This window comes from Camelus ferus, chromosome 9 (assembly GCF_009834535.1).
Source record: "Camelus ferus isolate YT-003-E chromosome 9, BCGSAC_Cfer_1.0, whole genome shotgun sequence".
NCBI lineage: Eukaryota > Metazoa > Chordata > Mammalia > Artiodactyla > Camelidae > Camelus > Camelus ferus.
In genome coordinates this window covers 65741017-65756946 of record NC_045704.1, presented here as the reverse complement: position 1 = coordinate 65756946, position 15930 = coordinate 65741017, and the positions used below count along the sequence as shown (strand labels likewise).

General features: G+C 37.5%; 1 protein-coding gene across 1 annotated transcript in view; it reads left to right on the top strand.

Annotated features, from left to right (window-relative positions):
• The window catches only part of EVI5 (ecotropic viral integration site 5), a 164200-nt gene that overhangs the window by 70327 nt on the left and 77943 nt on the right, over positions 1 to 15930 (top strand). Inside the window, 3 exon segments of the mRNA XM_032487092.1 lie at positions 3009 to 3062; positions 4874 to 4906; positions 5468 to 5614. Coding sequence (XP_032342983.1) covers positions 3009 to 3062; positions 4874 to 4906; positions 5468 to 5614 — 234 coding nt within the window.

The window sequence follows — 15930 nt, the reverse complement described above, 5'->3', positions numbered from 1 at the left end:
AGTGGTTTCCCAGGCAAGTGTGCTAACTCCTAAGGGAGAGGGGGGAGGGGGCATAAAAGCAGGGGAAAGTCTGTAATGACTGAAGATGGAACTTTGTAAAGAGGGAAGAGAGGACACCAGGGAGTGAGGGACAGAAGAGTTGATAGGGTCAATGGATTATCCCAAAGAGAAGGAGGATTGCTGAGTCTGGGTTACTGTAGAACGAGTAAGCTGGGAGGAACAGAGTGCGTTTGAAACCAAGATTTTCCTATTTTGGGGTATTTAGGTTTTTCATTTTTCATTATTAAAAAATAATGCTTATATTTAGCATCTTAGTCTGTAAAGTTTTGTGGTGCCTTGTATTTGCATAGTCAGTTGTAAAAAGTGGAATTACTGAATTATAGGATATTAGTATTTTAAGACACTTAATATGTACTAAGTAAATTTCCTGGAGAGCATTTCCAGGGTGAGTTCCTAGCTGCGTTTCCACCTCAGCGATCCTTCCTGGGTCAGATATTTCAGTCTTGCTCTCACTTGTAGCCTTATTTCCCCTTCTCTAATTTGTTAGGTCAGAGGAGTCTCTCTCTTTTTAAGTGTATGTATCTGTTGCCTTCTCTTTGTGGTTATCCCTTTAGTTTGGAGAACTCCCTGTTAATTAGTTCTAGGAAATGTGATTAAAAATAAGGATAAAAATACTTTATTTAAAAAATTTAATGGGAAAATCAGACAAGTGATAGATTTTAGTCATTAACTTTCCTATATGGCAGCAGTAAACATTTCAAATACATCTTGGAAAAAAGAAATTCCATTTGATATAAAAATAAAAGCACATTTAGGAATAACCTAAATGAAAAACAGAGTAGAACCTAACAAACACGGAAAAACTTTACAACATAAATAAAGGGGAGAGACAAAAATAACTCTGTTGTAAAAAGTTAGGAATTTTCCCCACAAAATCCAGTCAAATTAATTCCTTTGACATTCCACAACAGCCAGAAACTAAAGAATAATTGTAAAGAATAGGCAGAAGTAATAAAGGAATCTTCACGCCCTAACTTTAAAAATATTATGAGCAGCGCATTAAGCAAGCGTGTGGGGTGTGCTGGGCAGTGTGCGTTCTCGTTTAATTCTCCCAGTGTTGTGATAGGCTCTATCACTCTGGTCTTCTAGACCAGGAAATGGAGATTCTAAGACGCTGAATGGCACGCACAGCTGTTCATCGCAGAGTGAGGATTTGAACCTAAACCTGCCTCACTTCACAACCTAGTCTCCTAACTAAGTTATCTGCTAGTTAAGGTTTGGGGAGGACAAACAAAGCAATATGAGATTGGGTGAAATTAGCTCTACCAGGTGTTAAAGGGATTACAAAGCTGTAATTACCAAAACTACTGCGAAGGTGACCCTGAAATAGTCTTTAGTAACTGAGTACGTCTGTTACAGTTACCAATTCATCGTGAAGTGAGTATCACACAAATGAGGAATTGGTGATTTATTTAAAAAATGGTACTAAGACATTTGTGTAGGTATTTGGGGGAAAATAAATTTAGGTTTCTATTTATAGCAAAATTTCAGAAGATTTAAAGGGGATGGGGAAGTAAATCCAGGTGAGTTTTTAATTTTAAATTTTATTATTTTAGCATTATTTCTGTTGTGACATTAATTTTATTCACCCAATTGTTTGGTTAAACTTAACTTCCTAAGCCTTTTAGGATAAACAAAATTCTGCTTTTTTTCATGAAATACTTTGAGAACATTTTGAGAATCACATTTGTTTCTTTGGCTTTCCAGACTTTAACAGCATTTAATAATTGCTTATTTTTGTAGACCAGTATGCTATACCTAATATGAATAGCCAAGAAACGAGAAACATTTTCTTCTCCTGAATGCAAACAATTTTTTAGTCTGAGATCACACATAAAGTAATACCTATTTCAAACCATCTAAATACATTCTAGTGAATAGAGCAAGGAAATTTAATTTGCAAAGTATCTTTGTAGTGACTCTCAGATGTATTTGCTCCAGTTTGTTGTCCACTTAATAAGATGCAGTAATTCACAGCCGTTTATTTCCTTTGTTCTGAGTCTTTATATGTTATGTAAACTACATTTTAGTCTTTACTGGCAAAATAATAGATTGAACTGACAGAAGAGTTCTCTGAGGAAGACATTTTTAGGAGGAATTTAGAGGAAGGTAGGGCTGGAAGAAGGCTAGATTGCTCTCTGGAGCAAACTGGTACAGAAAGGTAAGAGGGAGTTTGAAATTATAATAATGGCAAAATTATATTGGTGGAATATACAAAAAGGAAATGATTTTTAATGTGGAGTGTTCTGGATTTAATACTTAATAGCACTAATTTTACAGGGTTTTGGGAGTTGGGCATCGAATAGTTAGGTGGAGTTTTTTGGGGGGTTTTTTGATCTGGTTTTACTTTTTTAACTACAAGAAAATGCTAGAAATTTTCTTAAGCTTAAGACAACTCATGATAATTCACTCGATGAAAACAACTCATTCATTATATTTTCAGAGTGGAACTTTGCAACTTGACATTTACAGCACGTTATAAATGGAGGCTGATCTAGTTCTAAACTGACAATTTGATATTCTCTGAACATGCATTTCTCAGATTTCTTATTTATTTGATAGACATTTGGATGTTATTTGTGTAGATAGTCTTTGTAAGAGATAAATGAGTGAGAATCTTTTCGATCTAATGGGGCTGTTAAGACATACTAGAAAATGCTGATTATGGGTCGTTATGCTGGGCCCAGAGGGGAAGGGATATTTCTGTGTGTACTCGAGCTTGTATTTAAAATTCAGTCACAGCTGGATTGATAAATGGCATTTCCTTTGCCATGCGCTTTTTACTTTGAGCCTTCAGGAATTTCACAGGTGATAATGCAGCCATTCCGTAGACTGTTTTCCTATTTATAAAAGGTGGTACATTTTAAGGACTATGATTTAGGTGTCATTTTTTCTTCTCAGGAATATTTGCAAACAAACCTTTGTTTTATCTTTTTCTTTTTCTGTAGAGGTTACGCACAGAAAATAGACTTTTAAAACAGCGCATTGAAACATTAGAAAAAGTAAGTAAATTTCTCCCTTTGCAAGCTTCTGTTGGACGCACAGTAACTCTTCTGTTTCAAATAAAGGCTCACGAAGTGTGGCTCGCGTCTCCAGTGGTGGTGCTGACTGCTTGGTTACTGCGTAGCTTGCTGCTCAGCTGAGTAACTTGTCAGTGAAAACTGATCATTACTAGTGTTTGAACTTTAAGGTTAAAGCTTTAAACTAAGATTATTATTAGAGGAACATATTGATGTCATTTATTTCTGTTACATAATCTCTCAAAAGCGGTTCTTTGGGGGTAACCTAATTGAGAATCTATTCGGTATAGTATTTTAAATGCCTTTCAATTGTTTCCCTGACTGTGTAGCCAGATGTTAAATGTGGCAGTGATTTCCTTAAGGCCTAGGATTGCTTCAAGTTTAGTCAGAATGACTGATTTCTTACGTAAAAATTCACCGTGATGTGTGCTGATTTTCAGCACAGAGGAATTCTGCCTGTACTTTTGGTTCTTAGAATTATTTTGATACCACTCGTTACCTCTTCCTTCCTGTTTGATATAAAATAACTGAGTAAATGTGGAAATTTTGCATTGTTTTTCATATTGTACTTTTGATGTATTGTGTTTTGTAGTCTCATTCCTGATGTCATAAGTGTTAAGTGACAAAAAATACAGTGAAAGAGTTTTAGTTTAGTGAAAGAAAAACATCTGACTTCACAAATTCTTTTGGTGTTTGTTTTTGTTTTTGTTTTTTTTCTTTTTACCAAAGATGAGAATTAGAGTTTTAAAAATAATCCTCATGATTTTGCCAAGTATCTTTAGATATTTAGGAAAAGAATGAATAAAGAGATATGGATCATTTGCATGTTCTTCTTTTGTTTGAAAGTATTGATGGTTTCATATTAGATAGCATGGCACAAAGACAGGATGTTTATTATATATCTGTTTTTTGCTATATAATAATGGCAGCTACATTATATTAAGGATGTATTTCCTTCATCTTACGAATTGCTTCGAAGATAATTCTACTTTTTTCATGATTGCAAAAAAGATGAGGTTGTTTTTAAAAAGTCATTTTAGTTTTATGTATTTTTTCCACTACATACTCAGTTTACAGTAAAATACACATCTTCTTCGTGGTCTTTGATCTCTGGAGTGAGACTTTTCATAGAGAAAGAATGTTTATTTCATGGAACCTTCAGAAAGATAAAGGTGCTGTTGGAGCATGTTAAGTTTGGATTTTGCTTCTAGGAAATTAAGCACCTTTTTACTGGCTTTGACGGCCTAGGTGTGTCTCTTAGCACTTAGCATTGTGTAGATACTTATGTGTCAGTTAAAGTCTGTACCCAGGTTGTTTACTTGCCCAGTTACTGCTGGACTTTTTTACAGTTGAACTTATTAATTTCATTTGTCATATTTTCCTTGCTTTGCTTCTTTGGGACTTGCTGTTCACAAGCTGCTGTCACACTTGATAAGTGGAGCCGCCTGCTCAAATTCCTTCTCCTTTTCGTACATGTGGTTTGACAATATGGCTGACCGTAAAAGTACTTGAACGTATGCTGTACAAATAGGATACTGGCCTGTCCGAAATAATGGAGAACCTCTTAGCGTTTTGTCTCTTTTAGAAGCACGTGATTTTGTGCAGTTCATCCTTACTTTTTAAGGAATGAAAACACATACAATAAAAAATAGTTTTAAAGTTTAAATGTCTCTTTTAATTACAATGAAAAGTAGGTGGAATTTGGGTATGCCTTGTTTCTTCTTATTCCTAATTTTATCACCTTTATTTTATTTCTTTCTCTTATGTTTCTATCTGAATTTTTCCTTTTGTAGGAAAGTGCTTCCTTGGCAGATAGATTGATACAGGTATAGTTTTGTTTTTTTTTTTAAAGCATTTTCTCTAACACCTAAGGAAAGTCATAAACCTAAGAAATCTATATTTTAATGCATGCAATGTTACATGCATTTTCCTAGAAAATAATTTTTGGGGGTGGTCTAAATGGGTATAACTTAATTTTTGATAACAGTATGTTATCTTTGTTTATTAAAATAAACATCTTTTGCACGTTTTAAAGCTAACCTTCAAGTATTTATTCCAAAATGGCAATCATTGGATTCTGCAAAATTAACTGCTATTCATTGAAAATATTAGTCCTGCATGTACAACTCAATAATATTGCATGAATTGAACTTTTACTGACTGAAAGAAGACTTGTTCTTAAGATTGTCAGGTGAATTTTTCATGTAGTTTCCCAAGATTTGCTGGAGCAATTATGAGCTGCTGGCTGATAATTACTTAGCTGTTCTGTTCTGCGAGGTGGTTGGTTTGTTTTTTAACATGTTGAAGTAAATAACTAAACCTCACAGAGGCAGTCTTTCTTGAATCTATCCTAAACTGCTTTCCACACACACAAATTATGTCCTAAGGGACAAGTGACAAGAGCCCAGGAGGCTGAGGAAAACTACCTCATAAAGCGGGAGCTGGCCAGCATCAGGCAGCAGAGCGATGAGGCCAGTGCTAAACTGGAGCGGGCTGAGGGCACCATCAGGAAGCTCCAGCGCCAGCAGCAGTGGGTAAGGCGCCTGCTCGGGCTTCGCGCAACCTTCTCGCCCCGTCCTCTGACCTTTTTTTTTTTTTTTTAAGCACAACTTCAGTGCTCTTGTTTTAAGTAATTGTTTTCTACTTTCATAGAAATCTTAAATTAATCAATTTTACGTTCTGTGATACTTAGAAGTTTTATTGTGGCCGAAGGACTCCTCATTCTGACTTTTTCTTCTGTCTGCACAGTTTGGAATCGGTAGTACTTTTTATGTTTTAAGTCACAGAAAGTAAGTGGTGTTTGTCAGACCTGCTTTTCAGGTTTTAGAAATCTGTTTCATAAAAGGTATTTTCCCCGGGTAATTTTAAAAACTTATGCTAATTTTTGTTAATTGTGCAGATGAAATATTACCCAACATATAGAAAATGTATAACTGTTTTACTTAAAGCTTTGATAATGTGGTGATTGATGCCTTATGAAATACTATAGTCTTCCTACATAAAGATGTTAAATTTTGGGTTAAGTCACATGCTTACACTTTTTCAAGAAGGGAGAAGTTGCTAAAACGAAAAAAATGAACTTTTAAAATATGATGTTAACTAACTCAGAGTACTGGACAGCTGTTGATTTATAGCTATTCTTAGGTATCTCTTGTGACCTACATACTGTCTTCCATTGGCAGATTCACACCAGGGTGATCTTAAGAACGTGAGCGTTAAAAAGAAAAGCAAGCTGTTTATCTTTGAAAAGATAACATTTCTTACTCGTTTTCTGTTTTCAAGTAGGAGTAGAATTGTAACAGGAGTAGACAGAAGGACTGAGTTAAACCTAGAACTCAGTATGAGTCTAACACGCAAATAGAATGACTTCAAGTTGGACATGACTTTTATTCAGAAAAATTAAGAGACAACACCAGCATTTGGGGATGAAAATCAGAAAACTAACAGCAGATTGAAAAATCCATAATGTAAAAAAGTTTTTATGTTAATTGAATTTGGTTCCAAAAAATGAATAGAAAAGTGGTAAAAGAATACAGTCATCCCTTGGTATCTTTGGGGGATGGTTCCAGGACCCCCGAGGATGCCAAAATTTGAAGATGCTCCAGTCCCTTATGTAAAATGGTATAATGCTTTCATTTAATCTGTGTACATCCTCCCATATACTTTAAATCACCTCTAGGTTACTTACAATGCCAAATACAATATAAGTGTTATGTAAATAGTTGCCTGTGTATGGCAAATTGGAATTTTGCTTTTAGGAACTTTCTGGAATTTCTTTTCCTGAATATTTTCAGTCCGCGGTTGGTTGAATCTGCAGATGCAGAACCTGTGAACATGGAGGGCTGGTTGTGTGAAACGACGGGGACTCACGTATATGTTTTGTCCTGCCTTTCTATGAAATGCCAATAACATCAAAGCATAAGAATAGAAAAAAGCAGTTGCGGGGGGTCATGTTGAGAATTAAGCTGAACGGAGTTACCAGTGCAATGTGATTTTGTTACAGCATAAGCTACAGTCTTGTATAATGCATAGAATCATGAATTAGTTTTTTAATGTAGTTTTTCAAATAGTAAGACCTCCTAATAGGTGTGTATCAGAGATACAGAATGTTGGTCTATAATGAAAAAGCTGCGTGGGCGAGCAGAGACAGCCAAGAAAGAACTGAAGCTTTTGAAAATACTGAACAGTGACAGAAACTTTGTGCTCTGTTCCAAGGACCAGGTGGACCCGTACTGCAGGGCTAAGATACAGGTAGAAAGCAGTTCTCTGCTTCGACTTTGTTTCCTTTTTTTTTTTTTCTCACTGAGCAGACGTTCTCTTAACTGAATTAAACTATAAAGCGGACACAAGAAGCAGCAATGCACAAAACAGGTGAAAGTAACAGTGCCTTGGTTACATTTCCAGCTTCAGAGTAAAATGCGTGTCCCTAGGCACTACAATAACTTGCGAGATGAGCACAGGAATATTACTGTTTTTAAAGGGTTTTAGAAAATAAGAGGAACTGAAGGCAACTGCCGTTAAGTGATAACGTTTAGGTGTCTGAAAAGAGGCCAGTACCTTGATGCTTCATTAAAATTCCTGGACATCTGTCTGGTTTGTGAACAATTAGACAAATAACTTTAACTCACTAAAAGCTAATTTACTATGTATAAGTGATAACAAACTAACTTTGTTTCTATAATAAACAAAAACTGCTGTAAGGGCAGTTTTACAAGTTATTTGGTGGCCTCTCATGTTATCTTTCTTGTCGAGGAGGAGAAATAGAGACGAAAGTAGTAAGCTTACGTGGTTTCATAGGTGATGGACGATATCAAGAGGGCCGGTCATGTTGAAGTAAAGAGATGTCAGAGGTCTTTGGCTCCTAAGCCTGTGCTTCAAATATTTCAATTTTTTTTTTAATGTTCGTATACAAGGTGTGTTTAAGAATTTTATACATGAAATATTTTGGAGATGTTGCTAATATGTTGGTGGTGAATCAAGATTTCAAAATATTTAAAGAACCCATTCAGAATAAGAAACTAAAATAATTATTTCACAGAAATATATCTGTAATCTTACCTTTACGTTTAAAATTTAAAGATATGTCTTAGTGATGTTTAATGTAACAAAACCAAGAAATTGACAGCAATAATAATATGACTCCTCCCCCCCCCCCCCAAAACCAATCCTAAGTACAATTTCTAGAAGTACAGTCAGTTCGGCTCTAAGTAGCTTGCAGAAAATCTGTAGTGTTGTGTCTAGTTTACCAAAACTCATATGGTAAATGTAGCCATTTTCAAGTATTTGAGAGGTGATCTTACGGAAAAGTAATTAACCTCTTTTGATACTGCTTCAGAGAGCAGTATGTGTTTGAGATCCAAAGGTACAAAATCTCACTCACTGGATTTTGACAAATGGAATAGTTTCTTTTCAAAGTAATGAGCCTCCTGGTGCTAGAAAGTGACATCTATTGCTAAATATTTTGATTATAGTTTTCCAATATAAACTCAGGAAGTCTGTGAAACTCTGCAAGGGTTCCAGGTCTGTGTTCCAGCAGGAGATCCTGAGTTACCAGTATAGTCCTCTTCCGCCGCCAGCAGTGCCATTCCACAGGATATAAAGAGCTTTGGATTTCATATCAGGAACTGAATTTTAATCCTGTTTTGCTAACTTTGTGACTTTGGGTGCTTAAGAACTGGGCTTCTTTTTTCTCTAAAGTGATCACATAAGGCTGGACCATCTCATGTCTCTCTCGGCTTCTTACATGAACTTTACTGAGGCATAATTTACATGCAGTACAATTCATCAAATTAAAATACCGGGTTTGATGTGTTCTAACATTTGTTGTATAACCATCACCATCACAATCAAATTGCAGAGTATTTCCATCACCCCCACATTTCCCTCATGTCCCTTTGCAGTTCACCTCTCCACTCCCAGCAACCTGTCTGCTTCCTATAACTATAGTTTTGCCTTTTCTAGAATTTCACATAAATGTAATTGTAAGGTATGAGGCTTTTTTGTCTGGATTCTTTGATTTAGCATATTCACTCACTCTTTGTTTCTTGTTAGCAGTTTTTTTATGTGGCAGAGCAGACACAATGTAACGGTGTACGCGCGCAGCTCAGTGGCACTGAGTACATTCATGGTGTTGTGCAACAGTAGCCACTGTGTTTCTAGAACTTTCTCATCATCCCAAACAGAAGTTTTGTACTCATTAAAAAGAATCCCGCCTCCTTCCCCTTCCCCCACTTCTCCCCTGGTAGCCACTGTTCTGCTCTGTGTCTGAGTTTCATCTGGGTGACTCACGTAGGCAGAGGCATACAGCATTTGTCCTCTTGTGTCTGGCGTGTCTCACTCTGCATCACGCTTTCCAGGCTCATCCTTGTTGCAGCACCGCATTCACAGCAGGAGTCCCTTAGTTTTTGTTGTGGTGAATAGCAGTCCACCGTTGTGCGTGTGTGTGTCCATGTACACGTACATTGCTTATCCGTCCGTCTGTCTGGGGTCGTTTCGGTTGTCCTCCTTTTGGCTGTCGTGAACATTATGCTGCTGTGGTCGCTACAAATATCTGAGTCCCTGCTTCATTGTTGTTGATTTAAAAACATTATTTCAATTTTGCCTCAACAAATTGTTTAAAGCAAGAGCACAGAAATGAAAGTAGAAGGCTGAAGGAAGCGATGCATTTAGTTTGAGTGGTTGTGTGGAGGGTGAAGATGAGGGAGAACATACAGCGCCCCAGTGCTGGAGCCCGTGGCCGGGCCAGGAGCTCGTGAGCTGTGCCGAGAGCCTGCGAGGCCTGGAGGCCCTCGGGGCTGGCTGGGCACGACTTAGTCTGAGTTGTGGGTGCATTGAGGCCAAAGGGAGAATGCAGTGTGGGGTAAAGCAGCACGGGCCACGGCTGTCAGAGGAATGGCAGGGACTACACACACACACACACACACACACGCCCATGGGATTTAATACGTAAAACAGACAAGAATTTTCATTATCAGGGCGTTAGTGGACTACTGAGAGAGCAGCGGGCCCGTGTTGGGTATGGGGCTGTTCCCCACACCTGTGCTCTACATGGTTTGGGAACATGTGACGTGTGGATGGGCCAGCTGTATTAAATGTGTACTAAATGTGCCAGAGTAGAGTAAACTTTTTTCTTTTAATGTCCTTCTACCTCGAAATAAGGCTCTTCTCGGAGCCTCAGTGAGTCTGAGGGGGTCATATTTAGGAGCAGGCTGTTACATGGATGTTGGCAACGCGGATGGCACGCCGGCTAGTGAGGGTGGCTCTTCCCTGCTGCAAGTTTCCAGGAGTGAAGGATCAAGGTGGTCTGCAATATACTAAATTACAATTAGAAAAAAATGTAAAACAGTACATAAGACACACCATGCAGACACCAAGCAAAAGAAAGCTGGAGTGACTGTATTAACAGATAAAGCAGACTTCAGAATAAGGAACAGTTCCTGGGATAAAGAGTGACATTTCGTGTTGGTAATGGGGTCAGTTCACCAAGAAGACGTGGCAGTCTTCTTCAGGATTGCGTGTGTTTAGGAATATGTGTCTTCTACCGTGTGCACGCACCTAACAAAGGGGCATGAAGCCGGACTGGCAGGACTGAAAGGTGCAGTGGACACACGCACAGTTACAGCTGGCTCGTCCGTGTCCATGTCTTGGTAACCGGTGAAGCAAGCAGGTAGAACATCACCAGGGATGCAGAAGGCCGGTCAGCTCGGCCTGGCTGGCATTTACGGAACACTGTACCTAATGGCAGAATTCATACTGCTTTTAAGTGCACATGAAACATTTGCAAAGACAACATATTCTGGGCCATAAAATAAATTTTAAGAAATTTAAAGTAATTGAAATCATATGAAACATCTTCTTTGACTCAACATTCAGTTAGAAATTAACACTACATATCTGAAAAAATCCCCAAAGTGTTTGGAAAGTAAACAACACATTTCTACCCTTGTGTCAAAGAGAAAATCTCTAGGGAAATTAGAATGTATGTTCAAGTAAGTGAAAACGAAGACACAACATCACCAGAATCTGTGGGACCCACCTGAAGCGGGACACTGAGAAACGCACAACACTGACTGCTTACGTTAGGAAAGGAGGTGTGTCTCAAACCAGCAGCCCACGCTCCTACTTTAAGATGCCTGACACATAAGGAAATTCAACCTGAAGCAAGTAGAAGGAACGAGTAACAAGAAGTAGAAATCAGGGAAATATAAAATAGTACGAAACAAAAATAGAGAAATCCCGTGAAACCAAGTACCGATGCTTTGAAATCATCAGCAATGTTGGTAAAAAGTTAGTATCACTAATTATCAGAGAAATGCAAACCTGTGGTGAGGTAGCACCTCACGCCAGTCGGAACGGCCGTCGTTCAGAAGTCCACAAACGCTTGGGGAGGGTGTAGCTTGGGGTGGAGTGCGTGCCTAGCAGGCACAAGGTTCCTGGGTTTAATCCCGGTACCTCTATTAAATAAACAAGCAAGCAAGCAAACCTAAGTACCCTCCCCAAACAAGATTTTTTTAAAAATCCACAAATGATAAATGGGGGAGAGGTGTGGAGAAAAGGACCTTCCTGCACTGTTCGGGGGAATGTAGTTTGGTGCCGCCATTATGGGAAACAGTATGGAGATTCCTTAAAAACTAAAAATACCATATGATCCAGCAGTCCCACTCCTGGGCATATTTCTAGAGGAAGCTCTAATTTGAAAAGATACATGCACCCTAATGTTCATAGTAGCACTGTTTACAATAGCCAAGACATGGAAGCAACTTAAATGTCCGTTGACAGATGACTGGATAAAGAAGTTATGGTAAATACACACAATGGAATACTACTCTGCCATAAAAAATAAAATAATGCCATTTGCAGCAACATGGATGGACCTGGAGATCGGCATTTTAAGAGAAGTAAGCCAGAAAGAGAAAAATACCACATGATAATCATTTATACCTGGAATCTTAAAAAAAAGTGACACAAATGAAATTATTTATAAAACAGAAACAGACTCACAGACATAGAAAACAAACTTATATGATTACCTGGGAGAGAGGAGGAGGGAAGGAATAAATTGGGAGTTCAAGATTTGCAGATACTAACTACTACATGTAAAATAGATAAACAAGTTTCTACTGTACAGCACAGGGAACTATGTTTAATATCTTGTAGTAACCTGTAATGAAAAAGAATATGAAAGGAGTATATGTTACATGTATGACTGAAACATTACGCTGTACACCAGAAATTGACACAACATTGAAAACTGACTGTACTTCAGTTAAGGGGAAAAAAACAAAACAAAACTCCATCTAGACTGTCAGGAGAGAATAAACAGCCAGGGTCAGGGATGATGTTGACTTTTTAGATGTCACCAGGTTGTCCCTTACCCGGGATTTGCTTCCTTCCTCGTGGTGTCATGTTTCCTGTGAACTAGGTTCAGTGGAACATCTTTAACGTTTAGATAGGAGGTGATGTTGTGACCTTTATCCTGCTTTAAAGCGGGAATCGTGTAACGTGAATCCCCACTGCTGTGCTGCCGGGCTTGAGTCCCGCAGGCTCCTTTGCGAAGGTGTGATTTCCTCTCTGCAGCTAGTAAGTGGTCCACTGGGAAGTACTTTGTACCAAGTAAATATCTTGTCCTCTGTTCGCCTTTTACTTAATGGTTTCAGCATCCACTGAGTGGGTTTCCAAAATGGTGATTTTCATGTTTTCCATGCTGTTAGAGACTTTTCTCTTTTTTCCCCTTTAATCTTTCTCTTACTAAGCATACTTTTCTATCAACCCAGATTCATAGGTTTTTGTTTGTTTTAATGTTTCATACCATTTTTAATTGTTTTAGTGCTCTTGGTACAATGTTATATATGAAACTTTTGAGCATCGGTTTTTAAAAGGTTAATTTTATTTCTAATGCTCTTTGTGTATTGAGATTCTCTAAAAAGCAATTCTGCAGTACAGAGTTACTGAGTAATGGTCTTCAGCAGGTCCCTGATTCCATTTTATGCCAGCCCTTGATAGTTTGAGCCTGATATTGTTGGTTTTCAAAAGTGATTTATTATTTTATTGAAGTATAGTTGATTTACACTATTAGTTTCAGGTGTACAACACAGTGATTAAATGTTTCTATAGATTTTACTCTGTTTAAAGTTATTACAAATGATGGTTATATTTCCCTGTGCCACACGATATATTGTGTTATTACTGAATTTAGTATACTATATAAGGTTTAATACTTACTTATATTTAATAATTTTAAATTAAAATAGTAAATAGTAACCTAAGCAGAAGATAAAACCGAGCACTGAAATTAAATCACCCTTCTAGGTATCTGTTGTGCGTGTCCCATGTCAGTGTTTCCAGAAAGCCCTGGAAGAAGAAACGATCCACCGACGTTCCGTGCAGTTGCTTGTCTGGATCGGTCCCTTTTGGGTGTGGCGAGGCACAGGTGTGCTTATGTTGGGTGATTCTCACTGAGACCAACTGTTTTGGAGTCTTTCTTGACCTGCTTGAAAGCTTTTTGCCCTACACATGACCGCTCGTCGTGCAGGTACCCTGACAGCCGCCTTTGTCCAGCAGGTGTTGGCCGGGGTCAGCACAGACAGGGAGGGCTACGGCCGTGACGCCTGCTGAGTGCCGAGCTGACTGCCTTTTGAAGCTCTTGGGACCTTGTACCGGGAAGTGCTTAACGCGAGGCTGCAGGAGACTTTTTCTTCTCTTCTTTTCTTTTCCTGTAATTCTAGAAGAAAATATGAAAGAATTATGTGCTACTTTTAAGAACCAAGGATAGAATATGAGGAATAAAATCTAAGATTAGTAAACATATGAATAAACATTAATAAACTAAAACTACCTGTTAGTGCAAGCTGTGCAATCTTCTAGGTAATTTGTTTTAGGAAATGTGTGTGTTCAGCAGCAATTAGGAATTGCCCCGCCCCCAGTTTACCTAATGGGTTTGTTTCTCTTTATGAATGTGGAAGTTAATGTTTACCATCTCTTCCTGCATTACAGACACTCTTTAGCTCTACTTTGGTGACATTTCAAGAAAAAAGCCATTTAATTTGGAATTACTGAAAAGTTTATATAAGTCTTTCTAAAAATCTAAAATAGGCTGATGACTTTACACATTTAACTTGGTAAACTCTTAAACACTGTTGGTCAGTATGCCTAGAAATCTGAACAAAAGCTTTCTTCCAAAACTAATTTTGACTTTAGTCTAAGGTTAAATGTTTTACATTCATATGTAATCATCTTTTCTTTTCAGCTTAAAAAATAAATAAGCATTCACTTGAATGGAAGTAATTATTTTCTTTACATTTTCTTCAGCATTAATTTAAAAAATTTGCAGTTTGAGTGTATCAATAATCAGAGATAATTTTCCATATTAAGGGATGCATGTAATTTTTCTGAAGTTGGGAATAAATCATTCAAAAATGATATACCAATTTTTCAAAAAAGTTTAGTGTGGCACATCTTTAAATAGTACATCCTTACTGCTTCGATTTTTTTCTTTTTTTAAGACAAGCATGTAGTAGAGAGGATTACAGACATCTTTTGGGGATCATATGCTGGGTGGGAGAGCAAGATGTAACTTTTTATGTAATTTTTTTTCTCCTCTGATGCTGGCTTGCATAGAACCCTATTTTGGGCTACTTGCCTGTGTGATAGTTGTTTTCTCAGATGCTTTAGATGTGACAATAGAAATGTACCGTATTCCCACACTGTTACAAATTTGGTTTTTTTTTTAAACAAGGAGCTTTTATACGTTATTTTTGCAACATTCAGTTCCCACTGCCAATGTTTAATATATGGTTTATGATAGAGGGGGTTTTGTTGTTTTTTAAACCGAGAGTTGACCAGCTAATTCATTCAGCAAACGATGTTTGGTCACTTCCTATGAAAAGTGCGATTTAGTTCTGACAGGTGAGTGGTAAATCAGTCAAAGTACCCTTGGCGTTGATTATATAGGATTTAGAGAGATAGATGTTGTGAAAATTAAATACACAGTTGATTATTTAATTAGAGTTGTAATAAGTACCACAAAGAGAAGAATACAGGGTTCCATGACATATGAGGGGTCCTGAAAAGGGCATATAATTATCTTGAACTTAGTTGCTTAATGTATAACTAATTCAAGGAGTATCTGATACATCCACATAGACAATTCTTTTTCCAATTTTGATTTTTTTAACTTAAAAATACACCTTTGCTTTTTACGATGTCACTCATACGTTCTTCAGACACTGAATGTCAGAATTCATTTTTGTTGTTGTTATTTTATTCAAGATATCAGCAAAAAAGATGATAAAGGGCTTTCTGATCATCTTTACCTTAGTAACTTTTACAACACCAGAGAAGCACACGGGATTGGAAAGTAGGTGGGACAGAGTCCACCTACTGAAAAAAGGAGTTCGGCCAGTTCCATTGCAGTGGGTTTGCTGGTCTCACAGAAGCATTAAGGGATTCAGTGGCAAAAGCGAACTTGATGTAAGTGTAGGGAAGTCATTCATTATTTATAGACTTTTAAATAAATGGTCCCTTGCTGACTTATCAGTCATCATAATTGTGGCAGTCGTTATTTGATAAAGCACAGTGTGTATTTTTCCAGTTTAGTAATTTGAATTTGAAAGAACATGACGTGAGATGTTTAGATTTTTTTTGTAGGTGCTTAGATTTTTAATATACCATTAATTCTTAGAACAGTATGTATTAAAACAATATATTAAGCTCTTAAAATATTATGTCAACCCTCATACAGATTAAATGTTAAGGGCATGGGCTCTGTGGTCCATATCCCCAGTTAACAGAACCGCCAGTCGCTGTTTGTTGAGCCGTCTCCTGGCTTACTTACTAGTAAAGTGCAGGGTCT